General features: G+C 33.5%; 1 protein-coding gene across 3 annotated transcripts; it reads left to right on the plus strand.

The window, feature by feature from the left end:
- The first annotated feature begins 2634 nt into the window (after window positions 1-2634).
- Window positions 2635-20215, plus strand: LOC132303577 (lysine-specific demethylase JMJ13-like). Of its 3 annotated transcripts, none has more exons than XM_059800874.1 (11): window positions 2635-3097; window positions 8085-8463; window positions 9586-9742; window positions 9825-10044; window positions 10704-10757; window positions 10831-10910; window positions 11031-11308; window positions 11511-11906; window positions 12016-12428; window positions 12538-12816; window positions 19412-20215. In XM_059800874.1, the coding sequence occupies exons 1-11, from the start codon at window positions 3095-3097 to the stop codon at window positions 19772-19774; spliced, it is 2622 nt and encodes an 873-aa protein (XP_059656857.1). In that variant the 5' UTR covers window positions 2635-3094; the 3' UTR covers window positions 19775-20215. The 3 variants fall into 3 exon arrangements, with proteins under 3 accessions (XP_059656857.1, XP_059656858.1, XP_059656859.1); XM_059800875.1 differs by having other exon boundaries at window positions 12541-12816; XM_059800876.1 differs by lacking the exon at window positions 10704-10757.
- Window positions 20216-21901: the final 1686 nt, after the last annotated feature.

Consider the following 21901-nt stretch of genomic DNA (forward strand, 5'->3'; position numbering starts at 1 on the left):
GTAGGTTAGAGTGAGGTGAACGGAACCCATTTCTAAAACCCAATCGTGTCATGATTCTTTAAGAGTATTTATTTATTTATTATTATTATTTTTTTTGTAAAGATCTTTAAAATTTTATGTAGAACTTAATTCCAACAAAATGACATTCTGTAACTTTGATATATTTTGAGTAAGTGTTGTGTTATCGGAGTAATTAAGACGCCTAACATTCTTGTCTTTTGAATTTTTTTTTACATCAAATAGCATCATTCTTTGAAAAAACAAGGTAATTTCACATCTTTTGTAAAATAACATAACCTATTTTTATTGGGTTGATTTGATTTTAAATTAAGGCTCCATTTGTTTCTCATAAAATATTTTTTTTTATAAATGTTTAAGTCGATACTGAGTCAAATTCATTGGGCGAAATGTGTAAAATAATTTGTTAAAAATTAATAAGTGAGTTATTTTTGTTAAATTTTTATTTTTTTTTCTTCGTAATTATTTTACGACAACCAAATACTAAAAAAATAAAAAATATTTTACTTCTAAATAAACGGAGTGTATAGAACGATTTTTATTTTTCTATTTTTTAAAATTTTAAGTAAAAAACACTTTTTGATAGAGATATTTATGATTTTGATTCAAATAGGATTGATAGTGACACGCATTTTTCATTCAATAACTAACAACACGAGCCATGAATGAGAGAGAGCCTTTTATGATATTACTCTCCAAGTCGCTTGCATGTAAACTTTTTGGTTGCGCAAATTCCACCTTTATCCAGGGTTATTATCGTCATAAAAGTGTGATTTGGTGAACAGTCCAAACAGTTTGTTATGAAGATAGAACTCGTTTCTGCACTTGGTTGAACCAAATTACCTAACCACCATCACACCACCACTTTTCCTTCTCATTTGCTTTTCATTATTATTGGTTTGTGAAATTAAAATTAAAACTCATTTAATTTCATAATTATTAAAAAAAAACTTACCCTGACTGAAACAAAATAATAGATTTTGGATAGATGGAAAAAATGAATTTTAAGTATGGACCTTAGTGCAATGGTAACTGTAATATCGACACAAAAATAGACACTCTTGCGCAGGAGTAATATAGTGTGTTCGTAAGACTCTTCCCAGACCTTGTCATAGCTAAAATCTTGTACGAGGAATCATTTGAAATAAGTAAAATTGGATTGAAATAATTTTTCAAAAAAGAAAAATGAAAGATATGAAAATGAAAATTTTATTTACTTTTTAGAATATATTGACAATTTTTTTTTTTTTTGAATAAATTGTGATTTAAAAAATATATGAGTAAAACTGTAATTTTTTAAAAATTTTATGAAATCCAATCATATTTATATGGAATCTCAATATACAAAAATCCCATCAAATATAATTTTGTTTCTATTGTTATCAATTCCAAATTTATTGAAATCATAATATAATAATTCATTGATTCTATTTTTTTAACGTTTGCACTACATTCTTAAATAAAATGACAATTCTAACTCTAACTTTACAAGTAAATAATTATTACTTTTTAAATGACATAACTGTCCAAATTTCTCATCTCCTTTTCTCTAATCTTTAATATTTTAGGTCTCTCTCGACAAGACAGATAAATTTTTTTTTTATTAGACCAATATATATATATATATATATATATATATATATATATTGAATAAATTGCCCATTTTGACCGGACCAAAAAAATAAAAAATAACCACTAAAAATTATCTCTTTTGACATGAAAAAAAAACCCAAAAAATATATTTATTAAAGAAATTATCTCTTTTGTCAAGATTAAAAAAAAAAAAAAAAAAAAAAAATTCTCTCTTGATAAGACCAAAAAAAAAGAAAAAGTTTTTTTATCAAATAAAATATTTCTTTTAACGGGACCCATAAAAAAATATCAAAAAAAAAAGTTACCTCTTTTGACAGGACTGAAAAAAAGTAAATTTTGTTAAATAAATATTTCTTTTGATTGTACCATAAAAAAGTCACTAGGGAATAAATTATCTCTTTTGACGTCCAAAAATAAAATTATTAGTATGGAATAAATTATTTTCTTTAGGTATATTGGATAAAACAAAAAGAAAGGGAAAAAAAATAGTAAAGAAAGTAAAAAAGAGTAAAAAAAGTAAAGAAGGTAAAAAAAAAGTTAAAGTTTTATAAAAGGTAGTTATGATATTATAAATTAAATGATTGTGCATTAATAAATTTAAGGACCTCCTTATTTCCTTTTAAAGAAAAAAACAAAAAAAAAATACAATTGAAGAAAAGTGAATTGCCAATATCGCCTCTCTACATAGTTTCTATTGTCAGCAATTCCAAACAATAAATTTGAAATGCAATCATAGTTATATGGAATCTCAATATACAAAAATCTCATAAAATCTAATTATGTTTATATTGTTTTCACTTTTCAATTCCAAACAATAAAAATTATTATATACTTTTGGTAAAAGGTAAATTGAAAATTCCTTCTAAAATCCATATCCTCTCAAATTGTCTCTTTCCAAAAACAGCTTGTTTGTACATTCTCATTCGGTAATTCCAAAGGCATTTGGTTAAAAAACGGCGTTAATACACACACATATATACATATAATAAAACTATAATAAATTATCCTCTCTTTTCTCTTTTTCGGTTTTCTAAAGGCATACTTGTGGATTCCATCTACTGTTCCTCCTTCCTCTCTCTCTACCTCTTTCTCTCTCTAAAAAATTCTTATCACTTCCTCTAGTCGGAAAACCTCTTATATTCGCCGGGAAACCACCTCTGCGCCGGCGAACACCCTCCGGAGTGTCGCCGAGAAATTCTTTTTTTCTTCTCTCACTTATTCGTTTTCATTTTCTTTTTCTCCACGTAGAGTTGGTGACTCGGTTGGTTGGAATTGGCCGATCTCTGAGTTTGACTCGGTTCGTGGTGTTTCGCGAGAATGTGGCGAATCTGAGGGCGTTTTTGGGATCGTTCATGCCTGAGATTGTGGTCTAGGGTTTGGATTTTTCGTATTTTTTGATTCGGTTATTTGTTGGCTGCTTCTTTGTTTGTTTCTTCGGCGAATTGAGAAGACGGAGTCGTTCAGAGAAGAACTTCGTAATGAAATGGTTCGTTCTTTATTCAGGAATTGATGCATTTTGTTCTTAAGTTCTCTTCTGTTGTTCGGATCTTTCAACATTGTTCTAAATTTGCATATGCTTTATGGGTTTTCTCAAAGTTCTCTTCTACAGATGATACATATCGTTATTTATGTATCTGCTCATATATATTACGGAGTAGTATATTGCTTTAATTTGTAATATATATATATATCGTTATATATATATATATATATTAATTTTTTCGCTGACCTTGATCTGAACAAAATAGAAAATAATAGAAAATAGAGATCATTCCACCTCATGTTTCTGACGAAAATTGTGGGTGTATTTAGTAGATTTGAGAATTGTAAATTTGTTGTTTCTTATGGTAAAACACTTCTTTATTTTTATATATTTTTTTCGGTTTTATAAATGTAGTTCTGATTCAGGCCAGGAGAGGTCTTCTTTTTTTTTGATAAGTGAGAAGAGGTCACGGTGTTCGGTAGTAATCAAGGAAAATGTTCTTCAAAATGGTGTTATGAAAGGGTTTTCATTCTTTTGGGTGCAATATAATCAAGTCCCATATGTTTGTTATATTATACCTATCTGTGCTTATTCAGGTAAAATTGAGACTTTAAAAAAAAAAAAAAAATTGGAAGTAGTAAATAATGTTTCTGGTTTGTGAGACTCCCCACAATTCCCCATCTTACACTGATATGGCAAAAAGTGATTTGATCTTACATACCTGATCCATCATGAGTCCGTTTGACTGTCATTTATCATGTTTCTTTTGCTGTTAGACAGCTAGAAATTGATGAGGTCTAATTGGTTAATATAATATTTTGATCTTCAGATATGTAGGGTATATATCAATTTTTAAAGCCACCAGTTTAATAAGCATTTAGTCTAAATCTGTTTATTTTTTGAATTACATTGATGTGCACAGAAGTGATATATTGTTATCCAAGTCTAAAGTTATAGAAATATAGAAAATGATTTTGTAACCAATTCTCTGTTTGTATTCCACAACTTCCCATAAGCAGAAATGAATACTAGTGTGGTGTAACTCGTTTCCTTCTGAATTACTTATGCCAGCTTTGGGATTTAATATATTTTTGCCATCTTAATAATACTCATTTACCGACTGACGCATACTACCCTTTGATTTCTCTAGATGGGTAGAGATATATAGTTATTTGTATGAGGTCCCTTATGGTATGTTTTGTATGATGGATGGAAAAATGAATGAAAGGGATAGGAGGCGAAGGATGGAAGAGGCATCACTAGGGAAGGGAGGTTTCCACTCCTTCCTTTTGATTGGTTGGGTGGGAGGGATGGGGAAGGTCATCCTTATTTTTGTTTTTTAGAAAACCAATACACTTTTCTTTTTGACTTTATCCAACAAATATTTAATTTTTCACGGTCGCAACTTTTAGCGACCAGGCCCAGGAGATTATTTACTGGAAACATAGAACTCTGCATAGTCGTAAGCAAAATATTGGGCCCAGAGGGATGCTTCACCCCTCCTCCCATCCTTCCCCTCTTCCTCTCTCTACCAAACAATGGAAGACTGCTCCACCACTCTTCTCCTCCATCCCTTCCCCTTCCTTCCCTCCAATCATCATAGGCCAAGGATTACCGAGGCATGAAATTTGGTGCAGCACCATGAGCATGGATATTGCACTGCCAGTATTGTTAGTCAGCAGATGATTTCTTCTTGCCGTTTACTTGGACTACTGTGATGCCTTCATCATATGATTTAATCTGCATTTATTACTTGGAAATTGACATACAGCATCATATGTTTCAATCTGCATGAGTTACATGGAATTCAGGGTGTCTCAGAAACAATGTGGTTAATTTGCCTCATTTCTATGATTAATTCACTGATTTAGTTGAAAATTTGGAGAAATTATGCATGTGCCTGTTGATGCAATTCCCTCACGTACCATTATTATGTTCTGCCTATAAGCATCTAGGAAGGACCTTTGAATCCAATTTACTTTAAGATCTTGTTCTGCGGCATAATACTTGTCATTTGTTTCTTGTTTCTAACTGCCAGTTCTTGATCTTTTGAATTAATTTTTTGCTTTTCAAATGAATTTTGCTAGTTGAGGTGATTCTTCCGTTAGTTTCAGTGTCATGTATGTATATATATTTGGTCTTTCATTAGTTTCACAGCAATAAGTAGATGTACATGTTCTGACTTCTGATTTGATTATTACACACAGTGAACGCCACCCTTCTATTTTTTCCCCCCTAAATGCCACCCTTCTATTTTTGCTGTAGCCTGTAGCTCAGTGCACAAAATGCTGATTACTGTTTTTTTTAAGGAACCACTCATGCTGTGTTTTGACAGACATCAAATCATTAACTATGTCGTTAGTACTCTGCCGTCTCTGAAATGCTGCATTTGAAAGTCAACTAAATGGGTTGTATTTGTCATTTTAATTAGTTACCAAGTAGTGGTTGCATTGCTATGCTATGTTTAGGAAGGATAACTGAGAGGAGAAAAAAGGGAGTGGGTGGATACATTATCCACTGTTTGCCGGGGCTGGAAAAGTGAAGGGGAGTAAATCCCTATGGGAGCATTAAAATCAATTCACGTAAAGTGGATATAATACAGGAATAGAAGAAATAAGGAAAATTCATTTTTCTGTTTTTGGTGAGTGGGGGGGGGGGGGGGGGGGGGGTAAGTTTACCTGTCTGTTCTTCCACTATATTTTATATAATAATTTTTTTTTGGTAGGTAGTTTTATATGCAAAGGTATAAATGTAATGGTTAAAAAAAATATATGCATTGTTCTCTCTTTCCTTGCGTCCTCATTGCGTAACAGTCAAAGGCGGTTGACTTCCCCTCACTTATTTTTCATTTTTTTCAACCTTGTCCTCCTTTCAGTTCTCCTCTATTTGATCGGATGAAGCATTATTATACCAAATAAAAAATAATGTATTTTAGTACTGATCATCACCATCATCAAGTAGCCAGCCCCCACTGACTCTCTTTATTTTTATTATGCACCTAAAAGTTTGCTAAAATTTTAATCATACTCCTACTAATTTTTTTTTTGTAAATTTATAAAACACCCTATACATACTGGTCGCCCCTATTAAAATTATCTTCATCTATATAAAATACCTAAAATTTTCCTAATATGTTAGCTTTTAATAATTGAAATGAAAGTATTTACCTGAAAAACTAATTGAAATGGAAGTATGAGCAAGTTTTAATCAAAATATCTATTAATTTTAAAGTTTTTGTTTTTTGTTTTTGTGTTTCTGATGGTAGTTTGAAATTTTATTTTATTGTGTTCAAGGCCGTTCCCTCTCAATTTTTTCCTGGTTCCATCATTGACCATCATCATTGTTAGGTGGTATCTCCTGTGGAGATTGAGCTACCAAAAGACTTCGTTGGGCTTATAATGACCATACTTGATTGGAAACGTGTTGGGTTGCTAAGAAACAACATATTCATATAATAAGTTTGGTTGAAATGTGAATGTTGAAATGGATATAATTAGAAATAAACATAGTTGTGAAACAATTGAAGTAACATCCATGGGAGAGAAACTGAGAAATAATCAAGTAGGGTGGTTCGACAATGTGTAGTGAAAATAGTAACTACACCAATAAGGAAAAGTGATGTGATATATATCTAGTGACAGACCCAAATATTTTTTTTAGTGGGGGCGACCTTGAATAATAATAGTATTTTATATTTTTTTGAACCAAGTTATAAATACAAAAGTATAAATGTTGATTGATAATATTTCAATTCAATACATTTATAATTGTATTAGTTGAGTTCTCAGCTTTCAGAAACACAAGTTGCGTAAACATACATCTCTCTCTCTCTCTCTCTCTCTCTCTTCGTCTTTGTGTTGGGTTTTAAGATCAAGGGTATTGGGTTCAAATACCACTTCTGACACCTATTTGCTACTTATAATTAAAAGATCAACGGTATTTTTATTATTTTGCAGGGCCATCTATACAATTATTAAAAGATAGACATTCAAAATTAAAATAACAAAAAAGTTTTTTTCCCTGTGAAAAAGCGGAAAAACTACAAACAAGCTATAGAAGAAAGGTAAACTTTATTTGTTTAAATAAGATTTTGTTTTCTTTGGAACTATAACAATAAAATTGGAGAGAGAGTGGGAGAGGGTGAGTAAGAGAGAGAGTGTTGATTACTCTTTAGAGGGGGAAAGTATTTATATATATATATTTTTTTGATAAGTAAATTTGGGAAAGTATTTATATTTGAAAAAAATAGTGGTGAAGTTTTAGGATTTTAACAAAAATTGTAGGTATATAATAGAAATAAAAGAAATTCCACCCACGTAAGTCCGTCCCTGTGTATGTCTATGGGATGGAGTGGAAAACCAAGACTGACAAAGGTTGAGATAGTAAGAAAGGATATGATGACATATGGTTTTGACTGAAGTAATCATTCTAGACAAGGGGAATGTAGCTGATACCAAATAATTAGGAAAAGGATGAGTTGAGTTGACTTAAATTGAACATCATCAAGTTGGACTACTTAAGTAGGTAATCATTATAAAATCTTTTTGTTGGTTGAAAATTGAAATTTGATGGATCAATCTGAAGATTCCTATTGTTGATTTTCTTTTTGAAGTTTCTCTGGAATTATTGGCAGAATTTTATTTTATCATCTTACATCAGTTACTGCACATCGACTCCAGGGATGTATCCAGCTTTTTATATATGTTGGTAGCTTCATATGATATGTTGTGGCTTTAACATTGCAATTAGATGTTGGTGCAATAAGTCAATTCCGAGTTGATATGCACCTTAGTTGGGATTAAGTTGACAATTTAATCCGAATATTTTTTTTTAATAAATAAGCACTTAAATAATACAATCCGAGTATACTATCTTCTTTAACATTTCAAGGAAAAGGCGTGGAAGGAAAAGGAAGTTATGCTCTTGTATATTTCTGACATCCAATCTTTTGATGTTTGATCTGAGCTTTGTATGCTTACTTTTTTGACAGGTGGAAGGAAGGGTTTGTTCCTCCAGACAGGCTAAATTAGAATTTCTAAAGCGTAAAAGGCTTCAGCGTATGAAGCCAGAAGCTGTGGCAGATTCGGTATATGTCTCTAACATGATGCCTAGGAGTGGAGGAGATGCTTTACGAGCTTCAGAATCATGTGGTATGAGGTTACATGGCAGTGCAGATACAGTTTCTAGATCTGGTGGTGCTTCAAATGAGAAGGATGTCTTTTTAAAGCACAAGGTTGCTAAATTTGACATAAATGATCTAGAATGGACTGATAAAATTCCAGAGTGTCCTGTATTCTTTCCGAGTAAAGAGGAGTTTGAGGATCCTTTGGCTTATCTTCAAATGATAGCTCCAGAAGCTTCAAGATATGGTATTGTCCCTTATCATTTTTTATCTGTTCAAGTAATTTATTATTCTGATAGTATATCAGTTCTAGAATTTGAAGTTCTCAAGAAAAATGAGCTGCAATTTCACCGTCTAAGAATTGTTCGATGCTTTTGGTTCCATTTCCTAAGTTCTTTTCTTTTCTTTTTGTTTCCTGAAAATATTGTCAGGGAGTTTGGTTGAGTTTTGGTTGTCTTTTCCCTGAACCTTTTAAAGAAAATTTTCTGTTTCGCAGATCAACAGAGAGCAGCATAGTTTGTAAAATTCACTGTTCTTATTTTACAAAGTTGAGCTCAGGTTAAATTAGAAATTGTTTTTGGATACAGATCCAAAATGCTAGTTCATTTTACTATAGAAGGAAACACATGTAAAGATACTGTTGGATGTTTTTACTGATATATGTTGTCCTTTAATCATTGGATATGCTTAACTGATGTATGATGTCCATTGATCATTGGATATGCTTATATTTGGTTTTGCCTGTTTTGATTATATTGTTGTTGGCCTACATACCAAAAATATATTGATTTTCAGGTATTTGAGATATTTTATGTCAAATATCTTTCATGCATATTTTACATGCAATAGTTCACCAAACATGCCTGCTGATATGGATTACTTCAACGAAGGCTCTCTTTTTCTTCTTTTGCCATACCTTCACTTTTGGCAGCACACATCTTCTTTCGCTTTCTTCTCCTCCAAATTATGTTACATCCTCTTTTCTTTTGGTTTTTCTCTAATTTGAGCATCTACTTATTTCCAAAATATTTTTCGGCTTATCTAATCTGTAATGTCCCACTTTTCATTCACATTTTTGTGTGTATATACATAATTTTTCCAAGCTTATGAACGCTTCAATGCATTGTTCTTTGTTGAAAGTACTTACATAATTTTACTTCAGTGAATGGCATTCTCCACTTTATGTTGTCTGTTATTGCGTGGTGTGATTTCTAGATTCAAATAACTTCTCTCCTTCTGTCTTTATAGTTGCTTCAGTTCATCTGATTTAGTTTCTGAAGTATATGCTACCATGCTGCTTTGATCAAATATTGTATTAATGGAATTGTTACCTCTTCTTCCTCTTTGAATTTATTCTTCCATTCTTCAGGTATATGCAAGATTGTTTCCCCTTTGAGTGCTTCTGTTCCTGCTGGTATAGTATTGATGAAAGAGAAAGCAGGTTTTAAGTTTACAACTAGAGTACAACCCCTTCGTCTTGCTGAGTGGGATTCCGATGATAAGGTCACTTTCTTCATGAGTGGGAGGTGAGTTTCTTGTTGAATTGAGATAGGGATTTTTCAATGGATATATATCTTCAGGATTTGAGTAGGAGTGTTATATTTTCAGAAATTATACATTTCGTGATTTCGAGAAAATGGCGAACAAGGTTTTTGCACGTAGATATTGTAGTTCTGGATGTCTTCCTGCCACATACTTGGAAAAAGAATTTTGGCATGAAATAGCTTGTGGAAAGACGGAAAGTGTTGAATATGCATGTGATGTTGATGGGAGTGCCTTCTCATCTTCTCCCAGTGATCAGCTTGGAAAAAGCAAATGTAACCTTAAGGTGTTGATTTTGCTACCCCTTTTCTTCCCTTTTTATGGTTTCTTCTGATGGAGGTTTTGTCAGAAAATTTAACATGATACCAAGGCAAATCTTCGACTAAGAGAAGAACAGAATATGCTTGGTGTTAATATCTGGCTGTCCTCTTCCTGTAGGTTTTATGAATTTAAATTGCAAATTTGGACGTCATATCTTTAATTTTTTTGGTACTACGTATTTATTTATATTTATGTATATATATTTGTGCTTTTCTGGGTATAATTTTTTTTCTTTTTTCATCTTGATGTTGAATAAGGTGTCCACCATGCTATTACGACAATTTTCTGGGTGTGTTCTCATTTGTTTAGCATTTACTTTCCTGATGTAGTATATTGTTCATTATTTTCCCTGCAAATTGTAATTTCCAACTCTTTTTTCATCTTCCCCTCCTTTTTTTCATCTTGTCTTCTATATCTTTCAAATTTTCCTTTTAAAATCTATTCTCTCCATTCCCCCTCCCCACTTTGCTGGGGTTACACAACTTTGATACTTTGTATTTTTTCTTCTGTCGCCAATCATCATCTAACTCTAATTTTCTAATGCGATTGTCCTAGCAAATTTTTTTTTTTTTAACCTTGCTTCATTATCTAATTCTAGTGCATTGTTTATTTTTGTGATTTCAGAAACTTTCTCGGTTGCCCAAGTCTACTTTACGTCTTCTAGAAACAACAATTCCGGTAGTGAGATAACCGATCCTTTCTTGGTTGTAGATTCCTTCTGGTTTTGACTAATATTGTGTTTGTTTTTCAGGGCGTTACTGAACCAATGCTTTACATCGGGATGCTATTTAGTATGTTTGCTTGGCATGTGGAAGATCATTACTTGTATAGGTAAATTTTGCTCTTCCTCAAATGCAATGTGTTAAGAATTATAATGCAGTATGTATAAATAATTAATTTATGTTCTGATGTATAATGTTATTTATATTATGCTACCTTATACATTTGCAGTATTAATTATCATCACTGCGGGGCTGCAAAAACTTGGTATGGGATTCCTGGTCATGCAGCTTTGGATTTTGAAAATGTGGTGCAGAAGCATGTGTATACTCATGATATTCTATCGGCTGATGGAGAGGATGGAGCTTTTGATGTGCTTTTGGGCAAAACAACTTTGTTTCCTCCAAATATCTTGGTAGAACATGATGTCCCTGTCTACAAGGCAGTGCAAAAGCCTGGGGAGTTCATAATAACCTTCCCTAGAGCATATCATGCAGGATTTAGTCATGGTAAGATTTTTCTTCACTACTTGCATGTCCGACAGGCTGGGTTTAAACTAAAAGAATATCATTAATATGTTTGATGAAGTTCTTAGTTTCTCATTTTTTCTTGTATTTTCTTCCTCTTCATCCTATTCTTCTTCTTCTCATGGATTATCACTATATGATTTTTATGTAATTTTCTTTATTTTTTTTCTCCCTTTAAATTCAGGTTTTAATTGTGGCGAGGCAGTAAACTTTGCAATTGGTGATTGGTTCCCTTTGGGATCAATTGCTAGCCGACGTTATGCCTTTCTTAACAGGATGCCTCTCCTTCCTCACGAGGAGCTCCTCTGCAAAGAAGCAATGCTTCTCCATACAGGGTTGGAACTTGAAGATACAGATTATTCATCTGTAGACTTGCTCTGTCACATTAGTATTAAGGTTTCTTTTGTAAATTTGATGCGATTCCAGCACCGTGCTCGCTGGTGTTTAATGAAATCGAGGGCGTGTACAGGTGTTTCTTCAATTTCCCATGGAACTATTCTCTGTAGCCTATGCAAACGTGATTGTTATGTAGCATACATTGGTTGCAACTGTTACTTGCATCCTGTGTGCCTTCGTCATGGTATGTTGTCAATAATTGCGTAAATATATTTTTCCTTGAAGTGTTGCCTTTTCCCTTCTTTTTTTGAGTCCTGCTGATTAGTCTTGTTGATCCTGTCTGTTCAACCCAGAGATCAAGTTGCTTGACTTTCCTTGCGGGGGCAATCATACTCTGTTTTTGAGGGAGGATATTTCAGATATGGAATCTGCAGCCAAGAAGTTTGAGCAAGAAGAAGGCATAGGATATAAGGTTCAGCAACAATGTGGAAGTGGTGATGACTTGCTTCTTCTATCAGATATGTTTCCAAGAGTTGAAGAGGATGGATACACTCCATACTGTGTGATAAACTTTGAACTGGACCTGGAGATTGCTAAAAATCAGTATCAGTCCCAAAAGCCTGAGTGTGTTTCTCGGGGTGAACCTATGTTGAGAAGTGGTTCAGAAAATTTTAAAGCTGAAGAATCAGATGATTCCCTTTCTTGTGCTGCATCAACGCTTTGTTCTTTTCTTGAACAATCTGAAAGCTTTTCTATAGCCAACGATGTAAGATCCACATGTAGCCACACTTTTTGTCACTGTTCTAGGAAATAAGCACTTCATAAGAAGTGTTGTTTTTTCTGATTTAAATTTATTGTTTTTCTTATCTTTGCAGCAGGTACGGCGGAATGGTAACCCAAGTTTAGGAGATCTTGTATCTACAAAGTTTTCTAAAGAAGCACCTCACCATGACTCCGAATCTTTGCTATCCTCTCTCACTTATGAGAGTTTGGGTACTCGTCAATTTAATCTTCAAGAATCAGAGCTTAGGCCCATCGTGGATAAGGAAAGTGATGAGTCTGATTCAGAGATATTTAGGGTCAAACGGCGTTCTTCTATGAAAGTGGTGCAAAGAAATGTGAATGATGCCATATTGCCAAAAATTGAACACCAGGTATTACTGGCATCCACTTTCTCATTATTATTATGATGCTTAATTTCTATTCAGCATGTGATGCTGATTGTCTTGGATTCAGTCTTAGGATTTCTTAAGCATCCAGATAATCTCCCCTTATGGATTTAGATAGACACCCATTTCTTTTTCTAGTATGTTTTCTTTTTCTTTGTTGGTGACTTTAGAACTTATTAGTAGTCTCACACAAAATGCTCTTACTATATTCATTTCTTTCATTATCAAAAACAAACTTTTATTGTTATGAGATGGTAAAGAATATATTATCATCAGTTGCCTGACTTGGGACTAACACAAGCTTAACCGTCTAGATTTTACACTATTTGGATTGAGTGGATTGACTGTACCTATGTGCATTCTAGACTAGTCCTAATGTAACCAACCAAAATTTCAGTTTCTCCTTTTCTAGGATTTTCTTAGGATTGGAAATTCGCTCTCTTGAAGGAAAACTTCATCTAGACCATAAAACTTGAAAATGCCTTTAGATTTATGAAAGTTATATGAACAGGAAATTGTTCACAAATAGACTGACTGTAAACCCTGTGACAATTCGAGGCCCTTTGTTTTAATTATTTTTGTGAACCTCGAACTCCGCCAGTCAAAAGTAAAGTAGATGGAAGACATTGAAATAAAGGTATCATTTAAGTAATTTTTTAGACAAGATATGCCTTATTAACAAATTGGAAGACCCATTGATAAAGTCTTCCACCAATTGGGAAGTAGCAAGACAGTTATTTGACTTTTCACTCTAATTAGCATAGCTTCTTGTCAGACAATGAATTTAATTTTTTGTTTTTCCTTTTTCTGAGAGATACGAAGAATCTACAGGATTGCATTTTCTGAATTACTATCATTGCAGGTTCATTATATACTTTAAACGTTGCCAAAGAGTATGCACTCCACATTTACTATCATTATAATTGTTTCTTCTGATTCAACTTTCCTTCAGACAGCATATGACTTTCAGCAAGGTTCTAAACAAGCTTAATAGAGTAGTATGTTAGTCTATCTTGATGTGAAATTAAGGAGATCTAAACAAGGATACTTGGCATGCATTCACTTAGGAATGATCTTAATGGGCTTCTATTAAAGGTCATCTGATTCGATCCCTTTTATATTGGTTTGTGATGTACTCTTGTTTCACATTCTGAACCTCGTGATAAGTTTTACCTGAGGGGTGATTAACAATCATAACTGCATCATTTAACACAAACTGAACGGTCTAGTTCCAAGTTTAAACAAATTCCCAACAAAACTGTCCAGAACAACCTTTCTGTCTTCAAAAATTAATATCTAAAAAACCATTCACTAAATTTATGTGAAATGTTATTCTCGAATACTACAAACATCTATGGTATTAGGAAAAATAATTAAACTGTACAGAAATGCCATTTAATAATTATTTATCAATTTCAAAGTTGGCACATGCTTGCTGCCAGGAAATGCCTATTGGTCTTTTTTTAATTTGGGGAGTTATTTAATTTTAATCTATTTTCGATATTTTCATTTTCAGAAAATAGATTTTCTAAGCTTTCAAAGCATATATAAATGGTAATATTCTCAGCTCCTTAAAATAATTCAATAAAGTTTACTAATATGCAGCACAGTTCATAACATAACTGCAGTTGTGCCACATTGCATAATTCACCAAAAACAGAAATCCTTGTTTAAAATTCATTAAATTTTACTATAAGGTAGTAATGTCTCTCTTAGCTAATAAATCCAACCTGTTTCAAATTAAATTGACTTTTTTTGTAGGAAGTTATGAATTTTAAAATCTAAGTTGTTCGGAATGCCAAACAGTATCAATGCATAAACTACAAAACATGAATAAATGTAACAAAAATAATCACCAAAAGGAATTCCATAAACAAATATTTCATAACTAAATTTATCCCTAGTTTCCCAAAAGTCGAAGTATCACTGAATTGACTAGATTTTTTTTTAGTATGCCAATTCTCTTTCATTCCTTTTGCTCTCCTTGTTCATGCCAATCTGATAAAGAATGTTGGGAATGAGCTTTGTGGGGCAGGGCAGTAGCGATAAGCTGCTGTCTGGCAGCTGTAACAGTGCAAAACCACGAAAGAAAAGGATTTCCAGCAATAAACAAGCAGAAAACAGAGATAAAGCAATAGAATTGAAGTGGGAACGTAGATAGGTGAGTTATAGGGCAAAGAGACCTAGAGAAACTCTAAATCTGATTTTCTGGAATAAAAATTGCATACAAAGTCTCTTAATAGACTATTTATACTAGGGTTACAGCAGCCCTAGCATCCTGGCCTTTGCTTACTTCAATAACTAATAAATCTTAACTCTCCAAAGTACTTAAAAAAAATCACATTACAGTCACATGACCATTTATAAAGACTAGGACTATAACTATCATCTACCAAATAACATAAAACATAAAAATCAAATAAGACATATAGAAAATAAGCAAATAACTAAAACCCCAAGATAACTAGAATCCAAGCCTAGTTGGCTAGTGGGCTTGATTAGTCTTGGAGAGCCTCGTTGATGCTCCTGCATCACTTTGGGTAGCCCAGTAGGAACCAGTCATCCCAAATTCATACAACAATACACAAATGGATTCAATTTTTATTCAAAAACCATCTCTTTTAGTAAAAATTATTTTTAATTTTCCTTTCACTAATTAACCAGTCTCTTGCATGTGTTATGTGACATTGAAAGACATCCCCCCCATGAACCCCACATTGTTGTGTACTTTGTGTACAACAGCCACTTGTCCGTTTAGCTCTCAGTAAGGTATCTGCCATCACGGACCTTGTCAAATGCCCACCACAACCAAAGTCAAAAAAATTTGTAAATCCATTTATTGAAACAATTAACGGATTTCGTACATGTTTTCAAATTAAAAGTTCATGTAATTCACCATATAGCATATAATTTTCATTAAATCCAATTGTAATAATCATGTTTTTTATTTTCATGTGGTAAAAGATCCCTTCTGCAGGTGGCATCCCTCCTATGAACCCCACGTGGTGGTTGTACATCCTGTGTAACAGGCACTCAACTGTTTAGTTGTAATCAGGTTTCTGCTATCATGAACCCTGGCAAATATCCCACATACCATGAGTCAATTTTTTAGTAAATTCATTTATTACAACAATTTGAAACAATTATGGATTTCGTACATGTTTTCAAATTAAAATTTCATGTTAATCACCATATAGCACATACATAATTTCCATTAAATCCAATTGCAATAATCATGTTTTTTATTTTCAAAAGGTATGATATCAACATGTAAATAGCAAAATCCAACATATATGTAAAGATGAGAGAATAAAATCATACCTCAAATCCTTGTAGAGAATTCTTCTTTTTTTCTTTCTTGCCTTCTCTCTCTTTCACGTTCTGTGGTCTTTCTCTTCCCTTCTAGCATCTCTCTCTCTCTCTCTCTTTCTCTTAGTAGTAATCTACCACATGGAGATATCGGGGCTAACTTCTCCATTATGTGGAAACATGGATGTAACTTTTAGTGGGTCTCTATCAAGATATTTAGCTCCTAAATTCTTAAGTCTCCAAGTTGTATTAGATATAACCATCAGGTGCTTTATTTTTGTATGTAAACGTATATGGTTTTGTACCTACTGTTACCTAATTTCCTTATAAAATATAGTTATCCAGTTCAGGACACTAATACTAGATTATTCATTTAATTCAACTAAATTTATTTTAAATTAAATTATATTAAAAAATAAACAAATTAATTAATATGGAGACGGGCACCAAGAATGTTTTGAGCTTAATTGAGTTAGAGCTCAATTTGAAGATCAAAAATGCTCTATCATGAATGGAGGTTGGCTTGTTCGCCTCCTGGATGTTTTCTGATGATCTTCTGATAGGGCTGAAGTTGAGTGAAATCTTGATTATCTTGTCTCATGTTAATGTTCCTACCTTTATAGCGATTGACGTATTTGCCAGCATGGAAAAGATTATTGTTTCCCCAAAGCATGCCCTAGAATTTACTTTGTGCCCTTGAATTTAAATTTTTTCCATGAGAAACTAGATAGAAAACAATTTTTTTTTTAAGTGAGCAGATTAATTGAAGACGTGCTAAAGCTGATTCTATATGGTATACTACCAATAGACTCAATCTTGCATAATTAAAGAAATTTCTCATAGAATAGAAAGAAACAAATGACTGTAATGTTTGACTTTAGTTTCTTATGTACTAAGGTAATATGAATTATCGGTATTTTGACATTTGTTAGAGTATGGAACAATGCTCTCTTGAGCACAGGATCAATCTGACCAAAGTTGACTGGGTTGTTTAAGTTATTCAAGTTGCAGAAGATGTCATTCCTCTTCAAGCATGTTTCTTAACTAATTGTTTTTTTTTTTGTTTCTCTAAAGGCTTATGTTATGTAATATGTAATATATCATGCATTATTTTATAAAGCCTGGGAAGTGATAATGTTGTGTAGGAAAAGAGTAAGTTATTTGCTTTGCAAGGCAACTAGGGTATAGTCTGACTAAAGCACGTTGCGGGTGGCATGAATTTTAATACCCTCTCCCACTCCCCTTGTTGAGCTTAGTTTTTCTTTACCCTTTAAATCTAGATATTTTTTTATTTGTGGCTGTGACCCTTTTTTTCCCTAAACTTTTTCCTTGTCAGCACCAGAATAGCATTAGCAGCACCTTAACTTGGTTTTAGTTGTTCGATAGCTAAAATGTTAATTTTTGATATGACGTGTTCATCCATTTTTATAAAAATCATAGGATGTCCCACACATTTTAGCAATGACTTCTAATTCAGGCACTCTTTTTAGTAGGAGGCATGCTATCATGGGTTCCAGTCCTTCACTGTGGTCTGATGTGGCAATATACTGGTGATTGATTTTGAAATGTGGAAAGATCAGGGATTCTGGCCACCAACTTTTCATAAGGCACCCTGCATCTTTTATTCTTTTATCTGAAAATTGTTTCGTGTGTGGGTAAGATGGCACTTATACTTTAAGACAAGCTTGGCAGTTGAGGAAAATCGAGATTAGAATGGACTGATACAATTTCGTGCCTTATCTAGAGTATTCAGTATAAGAGTTCTTCTTTGTAGAAGCTCGCTAATGTGTCTTGTGGCTCTCATTGTTGAAGTAAACAGTGAATCATTTGAGAAGTCGGTTCTATTTATTATTTTTTTTTTTCCGGTGGGGGTGGGGTTCTGTTTGGAACTTATAAACCAGAAAGTCATTCCATATAAAACAATGATGAAATGAGAAGAAACTTGTGAGTGAAGTAAGTCATTTTTTTCCTATCTAGATTTTTTATTTTTTTTTACTCTTTTTACTTTTTCCCTTGTTTCTAACAACAAGGCAAACCTCTATGTAAATTAGTGGCAATTCATTGGGAATGTAGGGGAGAAGACTCTGTTTAGTTGCCACAAAGCGTGAATTTCTCTTCTCTTCATATAGTAGGATAAATTTTTGGTGGTTATGGAAGTCGAATACATTAAGCAAGTAAAAGAAAGTCAGAGTTGGAGGAACATAATGAAGAATACCTTTATCAACTTTGTACCTAAAATCAAGTGTAGGAGGAAAGACCCGAAATTGCTAATGGGTTGAGTCAATGACAATGAAATTGTTGCTATCTTGCTTGTGTAAAGTTTATGTCAGCTGAAAAGGGTGTGCTTCCATGCCAATTAATAATTATTATTTTGTCTTGGCAAATAACACCCTCAGAATTTGTCCCTATGAGGACTTGAACCCTCAGCCTTCCACTTTGGGAAGTTGAGGTGATACCCACCGGGTTACAACCTTTGCTGGTCCATATCAATTTATTCAATGTACATATGTGTGTGTGCGCGTGGGTAACAGGACTTGTATGTTTATATATGTATATATATATATATATATATATATATATATATTTATCATTGCAAACTAGGGGGAGGGGGACTCGAACACGGGTACACCCGCTGGGGGAGCTGGGCACTCTACCAACTAGGCCACTGGGTGAAGCCCGGACTTGTATGTTTATATAAAACCAGTGATAGTTGATCAAATTTGTTTTCAATTTTAACAACCGTCTTTAGTTTTAAAGCCTCAGAATCTCCACGACCCTCAGTGAGTTCTTGTTGGCACACATTGTTGCTTTTTGCAGATAAATATGTGCAAAAACGTTTGTATATTTGGTATGAAGATAATATGACCAACTGGGGCTGTGTTTTCACTTTTGATGCAATCGTCTTCGGGTTCATTGACATTTTTGGTATAAATTGTATAGAAGCTACATTATGAAGTGCTACCAGTTGTATCCATTCAATTAGCTGTAATGCCATGTAACTTTGGAACATCTTAAACAACTTCCAACACTTCATTTTGTAATGTAACTGTAAAACAAATTTGTCAATGTGTTGAGAATGGTGCCAGTTCAATAGAAATTTGTCATCCAGCCACTTCTAATTTGGTGTTTAGTTTGCTAACACCATCCATATAATTGATTCTATTTTTCAATGCATTCTTTATTGATTGATACTTATATTTCATTTGTTCTATGCTAATGCATTCTGGCCCTTCACAAGTTTTACTAATGCGAGTAAAAAAATTTCCCACAGGGCCTTAAACGACTAAAGAAACTCCAATTTAAAGGAAGATGTGGACAACTGATGTCATCAGATTGTTCTACCACTGGAGATTTTAGCCATGATTTGAGTGCCAATGTAACTTATTCTAAAGAAGCTCCAGACAGTGGTTTGATGGACAGGTTTGCCAGAGGAACTACCATTCCCATCACCTTTAAGTTTAAGAAAGTGACCAGTGAGGATGCAGGGAGTAACCATAGAGAACACCTCAGAAGCGATAGATTCCACCAGGATTTGGGAAAGGCAGTGAGAGAATCACCCCCCAAAGAGGTTGGGCCAAAGCGTCTGAAAGTCAGAGGCCCTTCATTTCTAGGGTCAGAGAGCAGGTTGCATTGAGTAGATCACCAGTTGGCCAGCCCCCTGGAGCACTTTCTAGAACCTAACTTTGCTAACATGGTTTTCTTTGATGGGGTTCTAACAACACGGAAACTTAACAAGTTTAGATGAAGATATATATATATATATATATATATATTCTTTGTGCAGGCCTCAAATTGGGGCATTCCCATGGTGGGGTTCTCAAGCCAGGTGTTTTTCCATCTTTGGCCGGAGAATCTTCCTGCAATCAGAAGTTAGATTTTGGGTTATTGACTTTGATGTAAATTTTTTTTCTAACAGTCAAATCAATTATTGCTAGGAAAGTGGGCATTTAAGTTAGCCTACTTTTGATTTAAGTCTGCTGCTTCCCTTGCTAGGGTTCTTTATTCTTTTTGTAGCAATGGGTCCTTGTACCTTGGACTACTGGAATAAAATCAAGAGAAAATTTCATTCTCTCCATTTCTGCCTCTCAAACACGTAATTTTGGCGTATTCCTCTATATTTACTATGTTGTTGTGAGTGGAGCATTTTTTGACTGGAGTATTCATTCCAGTGAATGATGTACCTGTTTTACCTACATGTTCAGGAGATTGAAAAAATGTTGCATGTCATTTTTTTGCGCTAATTGTTAAAGCAGCATAGGTAGCTTGAGATGGTTCCTCATTTATGCTCATGAACTTGGGCCTTCAAGTGCAGTTATTTAGTTGATGAAATCTGGGGCTTTTCGCTGCATTGCATCTGCACAAGTTCGTATACTTGTTTTCTTTGCAGTGGCTGTAGCTGAATTGGTCGTCGTTGTCGAATTGCAGAGCTTGTTGTTATGGTGTCTGCCCGCTGTCATCTGTGACTGTTCTGTAGTTGTGGACATTAGCAGCAAAGGTATGGATCATGTGTGTGTATTTGTCACAGCTACCTTTGTGATTGGACTAGAATGTTCTTTCCATTTACACTAAGTTTTCTTGGCAAGTTGTATTAATACAATCCAGATATAAAAGGGTACATGTATTGGGATTATGTACTTTAGTAAGATGTCATTATAAATTCATCAAATAGGGCATCACAGAATGTGCTTCAAACCCATTACACTTGTACGGAGACTCGATAAATGAGGCTCGGGCCATAGTTTCATGATTGAATCACTATATTTGAATATGACTGGACTTTATGTATCACAAGGTTTGTGGGACCTGCACTCTATTAGTATCAGTTCTGCCCGTGTTCAAGAGAATACTACTACTGTGGAATGGAGGAAAGAAAATCAAGCGCACACATGCATGCAATCACTTGTAACAAAAAGAAAAAACATGCTTGCAATCACTCGTAACAAAAAGAAAAATAAAATAAAAATGGGCTCTTGTCAAAATCTGCATATTTCTTTCAATCACTTCAATAGATTTGTAGTGCACTAACATGAGCTTCCCTTGCTCAAGGTCTTTGAAAAGATTCAATGTGTTTCACATTTTTCTTATTTTGTAAATGTATAGTGTTAATGGGTTGGTGTGGCTCTCCTTATTTGTGGCCAACTCAGTCAGCGAGTATGATTTTGGCCACTTTATTTTTGGAGAGACGTAGCGAATTTGTAGATGCATGTATATATAATACATAGAGAGAAAGAAAGAACGTGAGTCATTAAGGGAATGATTGGTTTGTAATTCTTCTGGGAGAGAACAATTTTTAGAGAATTATAAAAGATATTATGGGCATGCTTGATTTGTAATTCTGAAAATAATTCTTAAGAATTCAGAGAACAAAAAATACTTTTCAGATAACTTTTTTTATAACTGAGTTTTCAGGAAATTGAATCAAGGAGAATTTTTTGTACAACTTTCTGTTTTCAATTTTTTTAAAACATAAATTTTTTCTCAAAGTTTTCAGAAAAATAAATCAAAAGAACAAAAAACTGTTTCTATAATTACAAACCAAACAAGCCTTAATTGTCTATCAAAAGAGCCGTCGAGACTAATTGCAATTTAAGAAATGACAAATTTCACGAAACCTCCAATAACTATCAGGTTTTTGATCAAATACCCCTAATCTACTTTAGAAAACCTCCAACACTACGAAATTCGATCACATTGCACCAATTATGTGAGTAAATGATGAAACTAATCTTCTAATATACCAAATCAATTAAAAAAGCCAAAA

Source organism: Cornus florida, unplaced genomic scaffold, assembly GCF_030987335.1.
Source record: "Cornus florida cultivar Cherokee Brave unplaced genomic scaffold, ASM3098733v1 CherokeeBrave_3.0.0_Hap2_Chr04, whole genome shotgun sequence".
NCBI classification, from domain to species: domain Eukaryota; kingdom Viridiplantae; phylum Streptophyta; class Magnoliopsida; order Cornales; family Cornaceae; genus Cornus; species Cornus florida.

Excerpts from the sequence above, each read along its gene's own strand:
- LOC132303577 (XM_059800874.1), top strand. Across the intron at positions 9,743-9,824 it reads ACTTTCTTCATGAGTGGGAG|AAATTATACATTTCGTGATT; the intron begins GTGAGTTTCTTG and ends TTATATTTTCAG. Across the intron at positions 11,309-11,510 it reads TCATGCAGGATTTAGTCATG|GTTTTAATTGTGGCGAGGCA; the intron begins GTAAGATTTTTC and ends CTTTAAATTCAG.